The sequence below is a fragment of the Dreissena polymorpha genome, chromosome 4 (genome assembly GCF_020536995.1).
Source record: "Dreissena polymorpha isolate Duluth1 chromosome 4, UMN_Dpol_1.0, whole genome shotgun sequence".
Taxonomy (NCBI): domain Eukaryota; kingdom Metazoa; phylum Mollusca; class Bivalvia; order Myida; family Dreissenidae; genus Dreissena; species Dreissena polymorpha.
In genome coordinates, this window is record NC_068358.1 from 9,822,189 (window position 1) to 9,842,807 (window position 20,619).

Here is a 20,619-nt window from a genome sequence, read left to right on the forward strand (position 1 = left end):
CGACAACCGCTTCATTACATACGATTTATTTAACTTAACAATTAATAAATACATCTGTTTAACAAACAATATACAAAAATGACTTACAAACAAATAATAACTACAATCTTCTTCAATGTGTCCCATAACAAGACGATACAAAACTTCAAATCATTTTAATTAGGATTACTGTTCAAGACTATTTTTAATTCATTTACATACACGTAAAGTATTAAATTATTATCACAAAAAGAAACAAGAGCATGGCATAGCGGGTGCCAACGCTCGGCTGTGGGTGCAGTTTTGAATAAATCATTTATTATAAATGAAAGCTTGTCAGAAGAAAAGGAAGAAAGGTAAGTGGCGAGAAGAACTCATCTGAGCGACATATGAAGTTTCAAAGTTGTAGGCGGAAGCACTTTGATTTTAGAGCCTATGTTAAAGTTTTATAATAGAGGTCACAATGACCATGACCTTAGACCTAGTGACCCAAAAATGAGTGTGGCATGTAGAACTCATCAAGGTGCAGCTACATATGAAGTTTCAAAGTTGTAGGTGGAAGCACTTTGATTTTAGAACCAATGTTAAGGTTTTGGCACGACGCGGACGGCAGGAGCATGACGACGAGCTGGCTATGACAATACCTCGGGTTTTCTCTGAAAACAGCCGAGCTAAAAATTAAAACCGAAAATATTTCTTGTGCAAGGATTTGTACACAGGACCTATATAATCAAAATAGAAGTCACTACCACTGCAAATTTCAGGCTTGAATACGCAAAGCCTATTTTGGAATTGAAGCATGTAATTGACGTATTTTGCAAATTAATATACGTGCGCTTTATTTTTTTACCGATTTATATTGAAAGTCATAAAGAAAGCGACATTTTGAGCAATGTTGCTTCACTTGTTTGAATATAATATATTCATTATCTTTTAATATCCGCCTATGTTTGGAATATTGTCTTTTTCCAAACCGTGTACTTGCCCCTTTAAACTAACGATTATAATTAAACAACATAACATTGGGCTGGATTGGAAATGAACACACACATCACGGTGTATCGTAATGTTTAAGGTAGAATTCAACAAATATAAAAATGCATTTTATTGTCTCAAAATCTGTGCAATAGTGTATCTGAAACATGAATTTGTATATATTATCTAACAGTGTCACTTAAATTAAGTTTTCCTCTGAAAAATACATGTTGAGATTTCATAGAATTGGTGAAGTTGCACCTGATGTTGTCATCTCTAATCAAAGTTAACACGATAAGACAATTCTGAGCAAATACAGACCCGTTGGTTTTAATTTTGGGAATAAGAACATAAGGGCCATAACTCCTTGACAGATAAATGACCCGACAATAGGCGCATGATCTTCTGAATGCGTCAAAGTCGTTTGTCAACTTACTTGTGTGCTTATGTAATTTGTATGATGGAAAACACATTTTCCTCCGATATGTGCATGAGACTCTTCAACTAAATGTGCAAGTCACCATAACGTCGAATGAATTTGAAATTTCTTATTTGCCGGATTTGATGAATAAGCAGTTATGTTCATCTCCAAAGTGTGTACCCAATGTGGTCATGGTGACAGAATAGTTGAGATCGCTCAAGAAGAATGTTTGGGTCCACGTTATTTCTCTTTATCAACCTTCCAACTGAATCTTGCAGCATTTTTTCTTTGGACAGTAGCAGCAGGCCCTAAAATAATCATATCATTATGCAATATACCTAGAAATGTACCTGGAAATAACCACTGGGCTCTGTATAAGATTATAAGAGTGAACATCAATATAAATTTGGAGAAGTTGCAATTTGATGTGATTGATTATAAAATAACACAAGTAAATTATTTTGAAACAAGAGTGCCAAACTGTCACAAGATATGTCCGTTTGAAGGTTTTGGACAACTTGATAACTTTACCATGACCCATATTTGAACTTGACCTACATATCATCTAGACACAACTTCTGACCAACCATGCTAAATGCTTGAAATGCACTAAGTGACCTCGTGATCTAGTTTTTGACCCAACATGACCCATATTTGAACTTGACCTAGATATTGTCTAGACACAACTTCTGACCAAATTTGGTGAAGATCTGATGAAAAACTACTTCAATTAGAGAGCGGACACCAGGCTAAATGCTTGAAATGCACTAAGTGACCCTGTGACCTAGTTTTTGAACCTGCATGACCCATATTCAAACTTGACCTAGATATTGCCTAGATACAACTTCTGACCAAGTATGGTGATTATCTGATGAAAACTACTTCTATTACAGAGCGGACACCATGCTAAATGCTTGAAATGCACTTAGTGACCCCGTGACCTAGTTTTTGACCCAGCATGACCCATATTCGATCTTGACCTAGATATTGTCCAGATACAACTTCTGACCAAGTTTGGTGAAGATCGGATAAAAACTACTTCAATTAGAGAGCAGACACCATGCTAAATGCTTGAAATGCACTAAGTGACCCTGTGACCTAGTTTTTGACCCGGCATAACCCATATTCGAACCTGACCTAGATATTGTCTAGATAAAACTTCTGACCAAGTTTGGTGAAGATCGGATGAAAACTATTTGAATTAGAGAGCGGACACTGCTGTAGACACCGCCCGCCAGCCCGCTGCCAAGGTGAAACTATAATACGTCCCGTTTTTTTAAAACGGGCGTATAAAAAGGTAAGTTGCTATGCATAGATGGAATCGTACAATATATAAAGATGGCACCGTACATTATATCATATTAACATGTAATTATTCAAAATCTGTAAAAATATTCTTTGGGTAGTTTTGACATATAATATATACACAATAATTTAAGAATTAAGGAGTACCTTACTCAGTAGCTTTAACAGTACCATTTGGCTAGATTTATCATTAAATGCAAGCTTTTAACTGTAAAGAGATTGTCACGCATTCCTACCAGTTTGGCTGATGCTGTATTATATACGGAGTGACCTCATGACCTGAAAAAGTTAATTAGATTTAAATCATTCCAACCAAAAGAAGCTTTTCAAGAAACCCTACATTTGCACACAAGATAAAAAACTCAGATATATGAAACTCTGATTAAATTCATGATATTGCTAAAAAATGGAGACAATGAACGAATCAACAGTGATTATTTTAAGAATGCTTATGTAATTGAGTAAAATTATCGATTTAATTAAATTGAGCTTGATTGTACAAAAAACTAACATACCAAGATGGCACACTTCCATACAGGATCTGCAAATCCCTGTGTTAAAAATAAAATAGAAATCATTAACGAGCAAACCAATGCTTGTGTATAAATTCACAAAATACACAGTACTTATGTGTAGACATGTGTAATTGTAATCTGTGTGGATGTTGTTTATGGTCTTTGTGTCTTAACATTTTTTGTACTGATAGCTAACTTTATCATTACAGAAAGTCATTCATAGCAATATACATCAATTGGAGTTACTGCTTTTCAAGAGGAATACCAAAGCTGAAATCTGAATAAGATTTCAAGTAAATGAATGCATTAATGAACATTGGTTTATTGTTAATAGGTGTACAATTTACAACAAATTGAAATGAAAAACATGTTAAACATATGACAACATAATTAAGAACACTTTTCCCACAAATATGGAACCATACTACATTTTGGACAGAATTTCAAGTAACAAAGAATTCATGGCAGTTTTCAATTCTATACATACATTTGAAGTTGCACTGATTACATGAGAAATAGTCCACTTTCTGCTGTGTATCACTCTTCTTATAGATGTCAACAAAGCACTTCTTTGGCAGGTCACTCTCCAGTTTAACACCGTCTAATATCAGTATCACACTTCCTGGTCGCTGCAAGTGTTTATGATACTTTATTGACCTTGAATGCTTGATAACGATTGCATTAAAATGAAACACACATATTTCACCGACATGACCCCCAAGTATGTAGCTGTCGATACGCAAATTCAAAACTGAACTACAACTAATTTTGACAAAATCAGTCCAAACAATGTTTACATACAAGAGAGATCAAGAAGGAAGTAAATTGTATCAGTTTTTAAAATAATTAAACTAAGTTATCAGCAGGACGGGACCACTTTTGAGCTATAGTCAAGCTTTGAATACATTGAATAGAAGACCAGAACATGATGTTACCAACCTAATACCAAAACACTTGGATTTGAGGTATCAAAGAATTTAAATTTGTTTTTCTATTAAAGTTTATATATATTAATACAGTCATACATATCATGTTATGGAAAAGGCCCAGTTCCCCCATCTCTTAAGACAATGACCATTCGGAGCACTCACATGTTACATACCATATTATACTTCAGGCCCTGTACTCAGTGCCCTCACATAAGACAATTACCAGTTCATGCCTTAATCACAAGCTCCCATTTCTACTACAATGACCTGTCATAGGCAAAGATCTAGAATGCAATAGCAGGGTGCTGTGCTCTACTTATTTTTGGCACCCCCCACCCCCTCCCGCCCCCCTAAACACAAACATTTCTCTCTAGGTTGGTCAAAACGAAAATGAGAACATCTTTTCACATTTCACATATTTTTGCAACATGCACTGAACATCCAATCTGTAAGGATAATAAATACTTTAGATGTAGAATTATACATCATTAGACCATGCCACTAACAAAGGCTCAAATTCTTTCTTGATCCTTTTTAGAAGTGTCATGTACCTTTTGTGATTCTAAATCTTTCCCTTTATTATGCATACCATGTTATACTGCAGTCCCAGTTTTGCCCCCTCTGTAAGGAACTGTACATCATCCGGCAGGTTGCCATCCATGTGGAAGTTGTGAATCACAGTCCTCATCTCCAGCTCACTGCACTTGGCAAAAGGACTTAAAGAATTGGAAGCAGGGTCATAATATGTATAGTACATATGAGTGACAAGAGAAACTAAGATAGTTGCGTTTTAAGGTTTTCAGCAAAAAGTGAAAGTGCAACTAAAGGGAAGATCAATTTTCATCATAGAAATTAAACTTGTGTCAATAATCTGAAAATAAAAAGTTACTTTGCAATAAAGAGCTCATTTAGCTTATACCAAATCTTCAATAAATATATACACACTTGTCTACAACTTACACTTCTTGCTGAAAAAAACACTTTCATGATTCAAATAATGTTTCAAAGTAATCATTCTAATAGTAATCAATACCATGAAATTACAGAATCAAAGTAAACTTAGTAATTTACAAAAGGTTTAAGCTTTAGCAAAAGATTTTTTGTAAAGTACGGCTTTAAATGAATAATTTTATAAATCAACATTGATTTGTTACATACAATTCACTGAGTATTTCCAGATTTATATAAAAAACTATAGGAGTTATTATTTTAAGGCCCCCAACATACTGTTTATTAAAAATTCCAGCCTGATAATATTTATTATGTTTCAACATCTCAGCTTTTTTAACGTATGGAGAGATACTAACAAGAAATTTTACCGTGAGAAAAAAGTAATATAAAATAACATGCACCGCATATAGTGCACTATAGCCTACCCAAACAGGTAGTATTTTGTGGATGGTTCCCAGGAATGTACAGGGTTGTGTCGTTTGATCATTGCCGACTCTACACTGGTCCGCACTTCAAGCAAACTGAAAACACATAAAACAAGAGCACCGCCTTGCGGGTGCAGACTGCTCATCTATTTTTCTTTTTAAAGGTGAAGGGACCTATCTCAATTTCAATCACAAAGGAGGGAGGGGTGGAGTGGAGAGGGTGTATAGTATGGATGTGTGGTCATTTATTACATTATCTTCCAAAAATGAAAAAAAATATGTTTCAAAAAAATAATAATAATTGTGCGGGTGGGGGGGAGGGGTTGGGGCGGGGTATAGTGTGAGGGTGTGGTGGTCATTTATTAGATGATCGTTAAAAAAAAAAAAAAATGAGGGGGGGGGGGAGCGTGGGGGATGGTTTGGGTTGAGTCTATTGTGGTATGTCAGGTAAGTGTTGTTTTTTCGAAGTATCAATCAAATCTAATCATAAATATAAAATAAAGAAGTTGTGGCAATTTTAGCAAAATTTAATAATTTGACCTTGAGAGTCAAGGTCATTCAAAGGTCAAGGTAAAATTCAACTTGCCAGGTACAGTACCCTCATGATAGCATGAAAGTATTTGAAGTTTGAAAGCAATAGCCTTGATACTTTAGAAGTAAAGTGGATCTAAACACAAAATGTTACCATAATATTCAAAGTTACTAAGTCAAAAAAGGGCCATAAGTCCGTAAAAATGACAACCAGAGTTATGCAACTTGTCCTTTACTGTCCCCTTATGATAGTTTGCGAGTGTTCCAAGTATGAAAGCAATATCTATGATACTTTAGGGGTAAAGTGGACCAAAACAAAAAACTTAACCAAATTTTCAATTTTCTAAGTATGAAGGGCCCATAATTCCGTCAAAATGCCAGTCAGAGTTACATTACTTTGCCTGTGCAGTCCCCTTATGATAGTTAGTAAGTGTTGCAAGTATAAAAGCAATAGCTTTGATACTTTAGTAAATAAAGTGGACCTAAACACAAAACTTAACCAAATTTTCAATTTTCTAAGTATAAAAAGGGCACATAATTCTGTCAAAATGCCAGTCAGAGTTACATAACTTTACCTGCACAGTCCCCTTATGATAGTTAGTAAGTGTTGCAAGTATGAAAGCAATAGCTTTGATACTTAAGGAATAAAATGGACCTAAACACAAAACTTAACCAAAATTTTCAATTTTCTTAGTATAAAAAGGGCACATAATTCTGTCAAAATGCCAGTCAGAGTTATTTTAGTTTGCCTGCCCAGTCCCCTCATGATAGTAAGTAAGTGTACCAAGTTTGAATGCAATAGCATAGATACTTTATGAGAAAAGTGGAGAAAAGTGGACCTAAACGCAAAACTTATCCGGACGCCAACGCCGACACCAAGGTGATTACAATAGCTCATAATTTTTTTTCAAAAAATAGATGAGCTAAAAATGTAAATTAGAATATTGACATATGGTCCCAAATAATAGTTTTTCTGTTGATGCTTTTTTTGTTGAATGTGTTATTATAAGTAATAATTACTATGCATACACTGTAATAGCAAGCAAGAGGTAAATAGGCATTCAACTGACACCCCAAGGAACAATGTTCAAAAGGTTTCACAATTAACAGTCTAAACATAATTTCCAGTTTAGATACCAGCAAAAAGCTTGTTAACACAATTTTTCCAACAACATTTTTGCCTAGTTCAAAGTCCAGAGGCCACAAACTAAGAACTTTTCTCCTTATGACATCGGGGATGAGTTAGCCATTGGGTAATGTGAGGTCAAAAACAAGGTCTTTAGGTACTATAAAAAAATAATAATCTTGTACACAATCTCAAAGTCTCAACGTTTTTATTTAATTTGACCTTGTGACCTCTTTTTTGACCCCACATGACTCAGTTTCCAACTCAGCCAATTCATCATTTGGATAAAAGTTCTGAACAAGTTCAATATATATTGGGCAATACATGTGGCCACTAATAAGCTTTTTAATGAATTTGAACAAGTGACATAATTTTCACCCCATGGGACCCTGTTTTACACTTGGATGAGATTTAATAAGGTCAAATGTTTTATCCAAGTTTTATGAAAATTTGGCAATACATCGGGCATCTAGAATGTTCAAAAGCTTTCTCTTTAATTTGACAAGGTTAGCTCTGTTTTTAACACCATCTGACCCAGTCTTGAATTCCGAAATTGTGTAATTGGGAAAAATGTTGTTACTAATGAAGTCTTAGCAGTAAATGCAGCCTTTTAAGTGTTTACAAGGTAAATGTTGACAAGTCACTCATGTGACCCATGGCAGACAATTGGTGATAACACTGTGCTAAGGCAAGCTAAAATCAACAACACATTTCACAGGTAAAGTTACATAAACACTTTACAAGTTCACAACCAAATCAACAGAAGACAAGTTTGATCATAAAAATGACTATACCTATCTGTGGCCTGGAAAGTGATGTCAGGTATACTGATGTTCTTGCCAGCTAGAACCACTGTGGCCTTCACTGGGAGCACGTCTAGTCTAGGAATGTGGGTATTGAGATACCTACACACAAGAGATTGACAATAGTCATAATCGAGTGTCATGCTCGTGGACAGAAATATACACTCAAAGTAAAAAAGAACCTTTGAATCATACAAATCATACAAAGCCATATTTTTGTGAAGATTAAGTGAAAACTGAATTAATTAAAAGGCCATGTCATGATCAATCTACCTATGAAGTTTCATGATCCTAGGCGTATGCGTTCTTGAGTTATCATCCAATAACCATTTTACTATTTTGGGTCACCGTGACCTTGACCTTTGACCTAGTAACCTCAAAATCAATAGGGGTCATCTGCAGGTCATGATCTATCTAACGATGGAGTTTCATGATCCTAGGCGTATGCATTCTTGAGTTATCAGCTGGAAACCATTTTACTTTTTCGGGTCACTGTGACCTTGACCTTTGACCTAGTGACCTCAAAATCAATAGGAGTCATCTGTGAGTCATGATCAATCTACCTATGAAGTTTCATGATCCTAGGTGTATGCGTTCTTGAGTTATCATCCGGAAACCATTTTACTATTTCGGGTCACCGTGACCTCGACCTTTGACCTAGTGACCTCAAAATCAATAGGGGTCATCTGCGAGTCATGATCTATCTAACGATGAAGTTTCATGATCCTAGGCGTATGCATTCTGAGGTATCATCCGGAAACCATTTTACTACTTCGGGTCACCGTGACCTTGACCTTTGACATAGTGACCTCAAAATCAATAGGGGCCATCTGCGAGTCATGATCAATCTACCTTTGAAGTTTCATAATCCTAGGCGTATGCGTTCTTGAGTTATCATCCGGAAAACATTTTACTATTCCAGGTCACCGTGACCTTGACCTTTGACCAAGTGACCTCAATATCAAAAGGGGTCATCTGCGAGTCATGATCAATCTACCTATGAAGTTTCATGATCCTAGGCCCAAGCATTCTTGAGTTATCATCCGGAAACCACCTGGTGGACGGACCGACCAACTGACAGACCGACCAACATGTGCAAAGCAATATACCCCGTCTTCTTCGAAGGGGGGCATAAAAATAAATGGACTGTAACGAAACCATCTGGTGGACGGACCGACGGACGGACCGACCAACAGACCGACCGACATGTGCAAAACAATATACCCCCTCTTTTTCAAAGGGGGGCATGAAAATGAATGTAAATTTGAATATTTGATTTTGATAACTAAAAGAAAACGCCTTCAGACAAGTTTGTAAATGGACAGACAGACAATTTACCCACCTGTACTTCGTAACAGGGGCGCATGAACATGGAACACTTTGCTAACCTGTCATATGCCTCTGCAACCATAGCAACACAAGACTCGAGTTCATTGGTCATCTCCAGTTTCTGTCGCTCCAAGGCCCTATACAGATCCTGAGTTTGCTGTAAGACCTCTGTGAAAAGAACAATATGTAGAGCAATTCTATTGTATTAGGCAACAAGTACAATCTGCATTGCAGTTAGATTCATTCATCCGAAGATATATTAAAATCTTTCCAGATATTTTTGAGTCGATACAAATGTGTTTTGATGGATGCACCAACCTATCCAAGAAATCCACTAAAGCAAAACAAACAACCCACCGGCAGACTGAGGGAATATTGCTTCCTTCTGATGCATAACGTATTCCTTAAAATAACAATACTTTAATTTTAATTCCATATATTTTGTTTTGTTCGAACAAATAATGATATGTTATTTTAATAAATGTGGGTGCTGTGTTAAAATACTAAATACTACCATTCTGAGATAGTCCATGAGATTGCAAGTCTGCCACAGCTCTCTCTGTGGAGGTTTCAAGAACGTTCATCTTGGTGTGAAGAGATTTCTTGAGGGTCTAAAATGGTGAAAACAAGAGCTGTCAGAGGACAGCGCGCTCAACTATTCGAGTGCTTGACAGTATAACATAAGCCATCATGGGGAAATTGTTCATATTCAATAATTTATTAGACAATCTTTCAAAAATAAAAAAAGGAAAAAAAAAAAAAATTTTTTTTTTGGGGGGGGGGGGGGGTAGGGGGGTTGAGAGGGGGGTAGGGGTGTGGTCATTTATTAGACGATCTTTCAAAAAAAAAAAAGGTAAAAAAAATATTGGGGGGGGGGGTCGGGGTGATAGGGGGGTATAATGTGGGGTGTGGTCATTTATAAGATGATATTTCAAAAATAAAAAATATTTTTGGGGGGGGGCTGGGGTGGGGGGGGGGGGCAGGGATTCTGGGTTGGGGCATGGAGTTTTGTTTGGGTGGATTCCATTGTGGTATTCAGACAAGTGTTGTTTTGTGAAAGTAATAATAAAATGTGATCACAAATAAAGAAGTTATGGCAATTTAAGCAAAATGTTCAATTATCTAAGTGTAAAAGGGGCCATAAGTATGTCAAAATGCTTGATACAGTGGTGTGCTCTTGTTTATAGGTTGGGGTCATGTTGGTTAACAAGTATGAAAAATATAAAAGCAATATGTCAAAGGATATAGGAAATATTTGGGGTTGTACGCAAACAATAACATAGATGTATCAATAATATGCATATTCTAAGTATAAAAGGGGCAATAATTCTGTCAAAATGCTTGATGGTCGCCGTGGTGTAATGGATATGGTGTCCGCCTAGCGACCGGGAGGTCACGGGTTCGATCCCCACCGTGGGAGCGTTCTTTAGATCTCCCCCAAAGACACTAAGTACTGGTTCTAGGCCCAGGAAACGGACTCGAGAGCATTTATCCTTAGGCTTTCGATGCAATCGAGCTAAAATAAATAGGTTTAAACTAAAATGCTTGATGCAGTTGTCTGCTCTTGTTTATAGGTTGGGGTCATGATGGTTAACAAGTATGCAAAATATGAAAGCAATATGTCAAGGGACATTGAAAATACTTGGGGTAGTACGCAAACTTTAACATTTGTTGCATATTCTAAGCGGAAAAGGGACCATAATTATGACAAAATGCTTGATAGAGTTGTCTGCTCTTGTTTATAGGTTGGAGTCATGATAGTAAACAAGTATGCAAAATATGAAAGCAATATGTCAAGGGACAAAGAAAACAATTTGGGTAGTACGAAAACTTTAACATTTGCATGCTAACGCAGATGCAGAAGCCGGGGTGAGTAGGATAGCTCCACTATATATATTATACATATATAATAGTCGAGCTAAAAACTGCTTACTTTGCTTCAAAAACATGCATTTATTATAATACTTTCCAGACATGTTCTATGATCCATTGAAATCAATGGGGGCCATAAAAGCATTGTGTCACTCACTTAGTTATGCAAGAACTGCCAATGTCATAGCGCTTAAATGTGGATTTTTCACAATGGTATTTAAAAATATGTAAAAAAGAAATAGCTTACAGACATATGTCAATTCACAATCACAATAAAGACCAATAAAGAATTATTTGTGCAGAATTATTTTTAAATCAGGTCAGATGTTTCTGTGAAAGTATTTCAGAGATTAAATAATTTGTATATACTCTCATAATTAAATATACTTTTGAAATGAAGCAAGACTAAAACATGACGACATACAATGTGCTAATAAAAACAGTGTCTCAAAATTACTTACTTGCAGATACGATTCATGCTCTATAAGCCCCTTTTTTAGGTGTTCTGCAATACAAGTATAAACATTTAAAACTGGAGAGATTCAAATGGATAGCATATAGCTGGTCTACATTCTAATTGTGATTACCTTTATTTCTTTAAACTTATATAAAAGCAGATATTCACAAGAAACGTTTCCATCTTACAGAAACACCAACAGAGTAAGTTATGGGTGTTGTGCACCACAGACTGACTTTGACCTTGACCGGAACAGCTTCATATGAAATCACAATCTAGGTATCAATATAAACTACATATACACACAATTTGAATGCAATACTACATACAAACGTCCAGTTCTTTAACTGTAACTTTTTTTAAGTAACAGTGAACCTTGACTCAACTAGCCACAAATACAATTCCATGATAGGTTTCCATTTAAGCTTTCTTTATCAAAAGTATCATTATGATTGGTTACTGCAAATACATTATTGAACAAAAATATCTATTAGAGAGCAGACAACATAAATGTGACTTTTTCAGGATAATTCAAGGGATATTATTCATAAGAGATTCAAGTATTGTGGCTGGTTTGGCTGGTTATCATACTTAGAGGAGATCATATGCCCAAAAATATTACTAACAAGATTCATTATGATCAAATGATCAAAGTAAGAGAGAAGACCAGGTAAATTAAACTGTTTTACAATAATCAAATGACTGTAATTCACTAGCGCTTAATTCATTCTGGCTGGTTTTCAAACTTGGCTGAGAATTTTTAATAAAAACATGATTACAAAGCTTCCCGATGATCAAAATTAAAATCTTTGAGTAATTAAGCAAACATTGTTTTCTTGGATGAAATCATGAAAACAGCCATCCTCTTTGCCCATCACGTTTTTTCATAAGAAGCAAATTGCTGAATTGATATCCCCCCCCCCAAACAGAATGACGGACAATGCGAATTTTATATACCTCCGCCTTTGGTGGGGAATACATGTAATAATAATGGGGGAACGCAGCAGACTTTGGGGGTAAAATGTTTTGGTTTTAATGGAATATCAATTTCAATCTTATAATGACTTTAATATATATTTTCACAGCACCACTATAATAAAAATAATAATTTCTTTAATCACTCATAAATTACAAAGGATAATCTAACTAAACAATTAAATATCCTCTATTTATTACACTGAAAGGTCATAAAGTAATTGATATGACATTGTTCAATCAAAAAAGTATATTTCTGAGAATAACTCCTCAAATATCAAAGTGAACTACAACATTGAACTTACTTTTCAAGTCCAGCTTAATTGGTGGCATGTTTTGTTAACTGATACAAAATGGAACTTACTTTTCAAGACAAGCTCAACTGGTGACATGTTTTGTTCACTGGATTTGGAATTTTCACTGGTAGCTGCAACAGTCAATTGCATCAAACAAAGTTAAAGTTGTAAAAAATAACTTTATTCAAAATGCAGAAGCTAAACAATCTACATTGTAAAAGTTGTACACAAGTGATTCCCCCACCCTGTCTTAGGTTAACCCAACTTTTCTTGAATGATTTTTTTTATATGTATACCTAAAGCATGTAAAATTCATGTATTTTTGCTTGTAGCAAACTGTTATGTAATCAAAACTAACAAGAAATCAATGATATATAAAAACACAATTGCGTTTTTGTAAAAATTATCCCGTGTAAAGGTCTAGGTTATATTTATCAAGTTCTAGATAAAACATTTAAACTGTTGTGAAATCAATAGCGTTTTTTTTTTGTTCAAATTTGGGTCCTGTAGGAAAACCCATTTCCAATGGAGCCTCAAAAAAAAATGTTAGCAAAAAAATCAACAAAACTGATTTCCCAATTTTAAAAGGGCGCGACTTTTTCCAATGCAAAGGGCTAAGGCCAATTCCCAAAATAGTTCCCCCCAAAAAACGCTGCAATATTTTTTGTCAAAAAATTATTTTCATTCATTTATGTGTGTCTGCACACAAACAAATTTAAATGTTTAATTAAAGATTGAGTCCACAGTCTTTAATCAAATATATCCAAGATCATCACCATGATGGTTTGATTTAAACTGTTTTGAGTTAAAGAGCTGACAATTTTAATTTTGCCATTTTTTGATAATACACTGGCAACAACTCAGAAGTACTTCAAGCTATCACACTGGTTATCACACAAGGCTAAGATGTTGTGCCATTAAACACTAACTTTCATGATGATGCAATTTAAACTGTCTAATGCGTTATATAGCAGACCTTGGCCTCCTTGATGCTGCCCATCATGGGTGTGCCCATAAGCTACATTTTTAAACAGGCATATACAAGTTATATTAAATGTATAAATAAGGTCAAAACAAGCCACAAACCAGATTGGATGAGATTTTCAAAATACTGGGTTTCTGCTTTGCTTTTCTCAGATTCTATTGCACCTAAAAATAAAAATAAAACAAAATAAACCAACAATAAACATTTTTAATATAAATTGTACTTCTTGATGTAACCATTATGTTTTCAATATAAAATAGAAATGGCGCGGCAGAGGCCGACGCGTATCCCAACGCCGCATGTTTGACCCAGGGGCGCCCCAGGGTTGGTAATTAAGCCATGCATAATTGAGATTAACCGTATTGTCATATTGTCATTATAGAAGTTCAGTATCAATCAACAAGAAGTGAATCGGTGTAGAAAGGAAGAAATTATAGTAAAAGGCAATTTTGGGTGGGTGTGGTTTATGTGGGTGGGGCGCCCCAGGGTTGGTAATGGGGCAATGCATAGTTGAGATTGACCATATTGTCATAAGAGAGGTTCAGTATCAATTTGAAGTAAATCGGTGTAGATATGAAGAAGTTAATGTAAAATAACCTAAAAAAATAAGTGAAAATCTCTTACCCGGCCCAACCCCGACCCCCATAACTTTTGATCCAGGGGTCGGATCAAAATTCCAAATAGTGCAGGGTCGCACATATGCTCATAGCTACTATGTGTGTAAGTTTCACGGTTCTAGTGCTAATAGTGTAGGAGGAGATAGTGGCCAGGACGGCGGACAGACAACCGGACAGAAGGCGGAGATAACCGCAATATCCCCACGCTTTTCAAAAAGCGTGGGGATAAATACATTTTTGATGTATTAAAGACATAAAGGTTGCAAATCAAAATAGATATTGTGTCAAGATATTCTTACATTCTAACAAAGTTTTGTCAAGAAAGAGACACAAATGTGGCCACCAGACCATCTACCAAGTTTTGTTCAACCTGATGACCTAATTTTTCCATGCCAATGACCAAAATTGAATTCAGCGTCCATATTTTGTTAAGATAAACAATCTGAAAAAAATCAGCAAGATTGAGTCATTACTTACTGTACTATATACATATGGCCTCTTGAGTGGTAACAAGATTTCCTAAGATTTTACCTTGTGACCTAGTTTTTGGACGCACATGACTCAGATTCGTTCTAGTTATTGTCCAGATAAACATTCTGACCATGTTTCATAAAAATAGAAAAAAATGGCTTCTAAATTGGTAACAAGGTTTATTGATGATTTGACATAGTGAACTAATTCCTGAACACACATGACACAGAGAAAAAGTACACATAGATATTGTAAGGGTGAACATTGTGACCAAGTTTCATTAAGTTTGGATGAAAAATTAGACCTCAAGTGTGCTAAAAACCAAAAAAGATCACAGTGAGCAATTCATGCATAGGTGAGCTAAAAATCTAGAAGAAAAAACCACAACACAAAATCCAAACAAATCTGTACATGTATGCATGATTACTTGTAACCTACTAATTAGACTATCAAACTGATGGTCTTTAAAGAGCTGTGAGAGGATCAGTGGATGGTTACAACATGGACACGTGTGCTGGCGCCCCACCCATTCGCTGATACACTTCTCGCAGTAGCGATGTCCACAGACTGTGATGGTAGTCTTGTCCAGGCTGCACATACATATGGAACACTGCAGGTAGTCTGTCAAAGCAGTCAGCTGCAATAGAAATTGTATTCCTCCAATAACAAGTGACTTCACGATTAGTTTCTGACAAAGTTTGAAATCTATCTGCTGACCATAAAGTCTGGTAATCTAATTACTATTACAAATTCCATTTAAAACTACAAATAAGTACATGTACCCATATGTTTTACTAACCTGGAGGACTAGCTATGGTAATTTTTTCAAGACCTTGCAGTTTTACTGCCTTTATTCCAGGACTGACAAGAATTTTGCAGACATTGCTTTCACAAGTCATATAATGCTGTTAAACTGTTAAATGTTTATAATTGTGTAGCCCTGAAGTAAAACCCTTTTCTCACTAAGAGCAAAAAAGGAACTAACAATAAATAGAAGAAACTTTCTTGCTGTACATACAGAACAGCATCCGGGGACTACAGAAGAAGGCACTTCTTTATCGACAGTAATCAAATACAGTAATACAGTTTGTCAACCAGTTCCGGATAATCAGCAGTTCCGATTAATTTGTATTTAATTTTCCATAATGTACCAATAAAAACAAAATGATAAGTAACTAAGGTATACATTAGGTAAAGGAATAAATAAACAAAGTTTAAGCAAGAAAGCTTTTGTATTATGCTTACAGGGGGGATAAATGCGGCAAAAAGTTAACCGGAACTGATTGAATGAGTAATGTTTTGAAATGTGCATATGGATATAGAAGGCTTTATTATTTTCAAATAAACTTTTTTCTGATTGAAAACAAATGCCAAGACAATGTTTTGAAATACTGATTCTGCAAGTTGGATGATTTTTAATAATTTTCCGAAGGGTGAACTTAAATTGGCTATTGTTGACAAAAAACTGCATATTCCGCCTGGCTTAACCTGTTAACATACAAAACAAGAGATGTGTTTGTAATAAACACAATGCCCCTTAATGCGCCGCTTTGATTTTTTTTTACCTTTGACCTTGAAGGTTGACCTTGACCTTTCACTTCTCAAAATGTGCAGCTCCATGAGATACACATGCATGCCAAATATCAAGTTGCTACATTCAATATTGCAAAAGTTATGAAGAAGGTTAAAGTTATGGTTAAAGTTTTTGATGTGTTTTTTTTACCTTTGACCTTGGAGGATGACCTTGACCTTTCACCACTCAAAATGTGCAGCTCCATGAGATACACATGCATGCCAAATATCAAGTTGCTATGTTCAATATTGCAAAAGTTATGAGGAAGGTTAAAGTTTTGGTTAAAGTTTTGGGACGCACACACACACACGGACACATACAATGACAGACAGGCCAAAAACAATATACCCCCGATCTTTCGATCTGGGGGCATAATAAATTTTACCCTTTACTTTTACATCTTCTCATATTGACACTTAATCCCGAAAGAAATTATTGTGGTCAAAAGAATTAACGTTTTTTGCCAAGTGAATCTAAACTGGTTGACTGACTGTATATGGAATTAAATGTATTTCATCTATAACACTTATAGTATATAATTATACACAATAGATACGATATATAATTGATTCAACTGCTGTTATTTAATATGGTACTCTTGAAATATTGCTTTGTATTACACTCATAAAACAGACCTTGGTTTGATCTAGAAGCAAACAAATTGAAGTTAATATCCTGATATTTACTTAAAAAAAAATTCTTCCCTAATGCTGTACTATTTTAAAGACAACCACAATTCCCATCATGTGCAACTTTTGTTGCCTTTAATATACTTTGAAAAGCCCCTTGATGTTATTCTTGGGAGCATGTAGAACTGAAAAAAATATACTGCATGCCTCGTAGGGCATATGACACAGAAGAAGAGAGGCTGCATATACACTGTTTTCACTAAGACAGTGTTTTTCCAGTAGGATACAGTTCTAAGGAAAGATGAGTTTTTATATTTATCAGTAAATTGTTAACTTAGTGAGCTGGTTGTCTGGAATGTTAGAGAATTGATAGATCTAGTAACTAAAAATTTAAGGTTTAAAAGGGATCTTTTCACGTTTTGGTAAATTGACAAAATTGAAAAAAGTTGTTTTAGATTCGAAAATTTTCGTTTAAGTTATGATATTTGTGAGGAAACAGTAGTACTGAACATTTACCATGGTCTAATATAGCCATTATATACATCTTTTGACGATTTAAAAACCTGAAAATTATAAAGCGTTGCAACGCGAAACGATTAAATAATTTGGAGAGTTCTATTGTTGTCGTTAAATTTTGTTAAACTACGAAGATTGCTTATATAAAGTATAAAATACGTCTTTCAGACATACTTGGCAGGATGGCCGAGCGGTCTAATTAGTTTTCACTCCAGGACTCCGGGGGTCACTGGTTCGAGCCCTGATGCGGTCAACTTTTTTTTCCTTTTTTTAATTTTATTCTTGATTTTTTACTGGAGGTTTTAAGATCCAATGTTTACATTTATCAATATAAAATAATAAAGCATTTAATGACAAACTTCAAAACATGCCACAATCTGTGAAAAGGCCCCTTTAAAGTTATGTTTAACTCTTGCTGCAGGCGTTAATATGTCATGACAAGCTAAGGGCAATACTTTGTTCAGATTTGTAAGGGTGTCACGGTACTCCGTGGGACGGTATATCGTAATAGTCTCCCCTCGGTACGGTTCACGAAACGCCTCCGAGTCCGTACGGTACGGTTCGTCAATTTCCATGACGCATTTCAAGGGAAGTAACTGTAAATCGCCCACAAAAATGGCGGAAGTTTAATTGAAATCATCTCCAGCGAGCTTCTAATAAAAAATATGAAAGAATTTTGTGTTATCAGTAAGAAAGTGGTAGGCGTTTATTTCGTATAAACATTTGCTTTATATCAAGACTTTAGTCGCTACAAATTTCCTAAGCAGGAGCTGTAATTTTGTGATTCCGCTGAGAATTTCGCAAATTCTATGAAACCATTAAAATTAAATTTCAACCACTCAAAAATGTGCTGTGTCCTCTACGTCACGAAACAAGGTGCAATATTTGACTGGTTCTAAGAATTGCGCTTGGAGTTTTGTTACCGCACAAGCAAAGATTGGCACAAGCCAAATGACTAGTTAGTAAACACGTTTTATTGTTACCTTAAATAATCTATCGCAGTAAAAGAAACTTAAAGCAGTCCGTATGTTTCAAACATATTCATAATTTCGTCTTCATATTTAATCAAAGTTTTAGATTTGTAAATAATAATAACTAATTGTCAATTCGTGTACTTTCATGACATTATATGGTATTGTGTATATTGTATGACACATATGTAGAGGTCTTTAAATAAAATTGAAAAATGGTTTTAAATGGTTTGTATGTTGTTTCCATCTGACGATACGTATCGCGATACGTATTGTATCGTACACACTGTACCGCAATACGTATCGTATCGTAAGGTGAGCGTAATGTGACAACCTTACAGATTTGTCTATCCAGTAGACTTTGAAGTGCCAGTTCATTTAGCATGAATGTGCCACAGCCTTAATCCAGTTCACAGTAATCACCTCAGATAAACCTGGCTGCTTGTCTCTGTATCCTCTCAATTTGTCCAAATGCTTGTCAAGATTAAGGTCCCAAATTATGGAGCTGTACTCAATCGACAATGATGGATCTAACTAGAGCTAGCTACCCTGTTTTACTGCAGGTGATTGGGCAGTGTTAAAGGTTTCTACTTATCAATCCAAGTGTTCAATTAGCTTTCTTCAATAGTTTGCTGATGTGGGCATCCCCCAGGGGGTATTGATATCAGAAATTTGCTTGTATATAAATGCATATAGATTTGAAAGCATCAGTATCAAAATGGGTATGATAAATGTCAATCTTGTATATAAATGGGTATCAAAAAGTAAATTTCAGTACTGTAGCGGGGGAAGATATAATAGCTTATTCATATACTGTATTGATATGAAAGAGATGAAAATTCTAGTATGAAATGTGTCCACTTTATCAAATTCTAGTATTTAAATGGGTCCATTTTTTTTCAAACTTATTGTATTGAAATGGGTCCACTTTCTCAATGGTATCGTATACAAATGGGTATGCTTTTTCAAAAATCTTGTATCAAAATGGGTCTACTTTATCAGAGTTCCGGTATAAAAATGGGTAACTTTTAGGAAGTCTCAGTGGGATACCCCTACGGTGGCTACCCTAAACTTTGGGAAGTTACCCCCCCCCCCCCCCAGGGCATCCTTATTTAAGTTGGAAGAGATGGTACCACCTAGATAGGGATTTTCTTCAATCTATTGGAGGGATATGTTTGTAAACGTTGTATTTAAATAAAAGTACCGGTATAATGAGCAATTATTGATACTAGGTATGTAACATTTCTTAGTCTGGAATCGCATTTCTCTGGCGTTCTTTAAATAGATAGCATCCGAAAATTGTACATGTCCGAAACTCAGACTTTTCTACTCGCTTAGTTCTCCTTGTTGGTTCATTTCTATAACGGGTTCAACAAATCTTTATTTTAACTATGTTTACAAAAATATATTTCAATCTAATTACTTACTGGTACAAGAAGAGGTAAGTCGTTTTCTTCCATGTTTATTCACTGTTGTTGTTGTTCACTCTTCCTTGTTATGATTGTTGCAAAGCAAAAGTTCGATAGCATATAGTTCTTAAAATAGCATTGCCTAAGTTTTGCTAAATATAGAATAGAGTATTTACGCAATGGTAATGTCAATCTCTTGCATTACGATTACATTACATTCACCTCTGTGTTGGACTCAGAATGGACTATTGTTAATAAGATTATAGGTGCTACCTAATTTACGGGCAAAAGCTTTTTAAGTTTTTTGATAATCATGTATTTTTAATAAATATATGGACATGATTGTGTTCAAAATAATATGATTATAGGTGCTACCTAATTTACGGGCAAATTTTTTGAAAAGTTTTGATAACCATGTATTTTTAATAAATATATGGACATGGACAGGTATCTGGCAGGATTCTAATTTTCTTTCGCAAACTATTGTTGAATAGTTTAAATTTTGTCGCCACTAAAAAACTAGCCATTTTGTAGCAATTCTTAAATCACAGTCTAAACT

General features: G+C 35.2%; 1 protein-coding gene across 2 annotated transcripts; it reads right to left on the reverse strand.

Moving 5' to 3' along the window:
• Positions 1-1,487: 1,487 nt before the first annotated feature.
• Positions 1,488-20,231, reverse strand: LOC127878944 (E3 ubiquitin-protein ligase TRIM21-like). 2 transcript variants are annotated; one of them, XM_052425512.1, is made up of 14 exons: positions 20,079-20,231; positions 15,401-15,599; positions 13,976-14,038; positions 12,958-13,020; positions 11,623-11,666; positions 9,804-9,900; positions 9,349-9,457; positions 7,952-8,062; positions 5,501-5,596; positions 4,714-4,840; positions 3,720-3,824; positions 3,196-3,231; positions 2,917-2,959; positions 1,488-1,683 (listed from the first exon to the last, which is right to left on the reverse strand). In XM_052425512.1, exons 1-13 carry the CDS (start codon positions 20,109-20,111, stop codon positions 2,936-2,938), a joined length of 1,107 nt encoding a protein of 368 aa, XP_052281472.1. In that variant the 5' UTR covers positions 20,112-20,231; the 3' UTR covers positions 1,488-1,683; positions 2,917-2,935. The 2 variants fall into 2 exon arrangements, with proteins under 2 accessions (XP_052281472.1, XP_052281471.1); XM_052425511.1 differs by having other exon boundaries at positions 3,683-3,824.
• Positions 20,232-20,619: the final 388 nt, after the last annotated feature.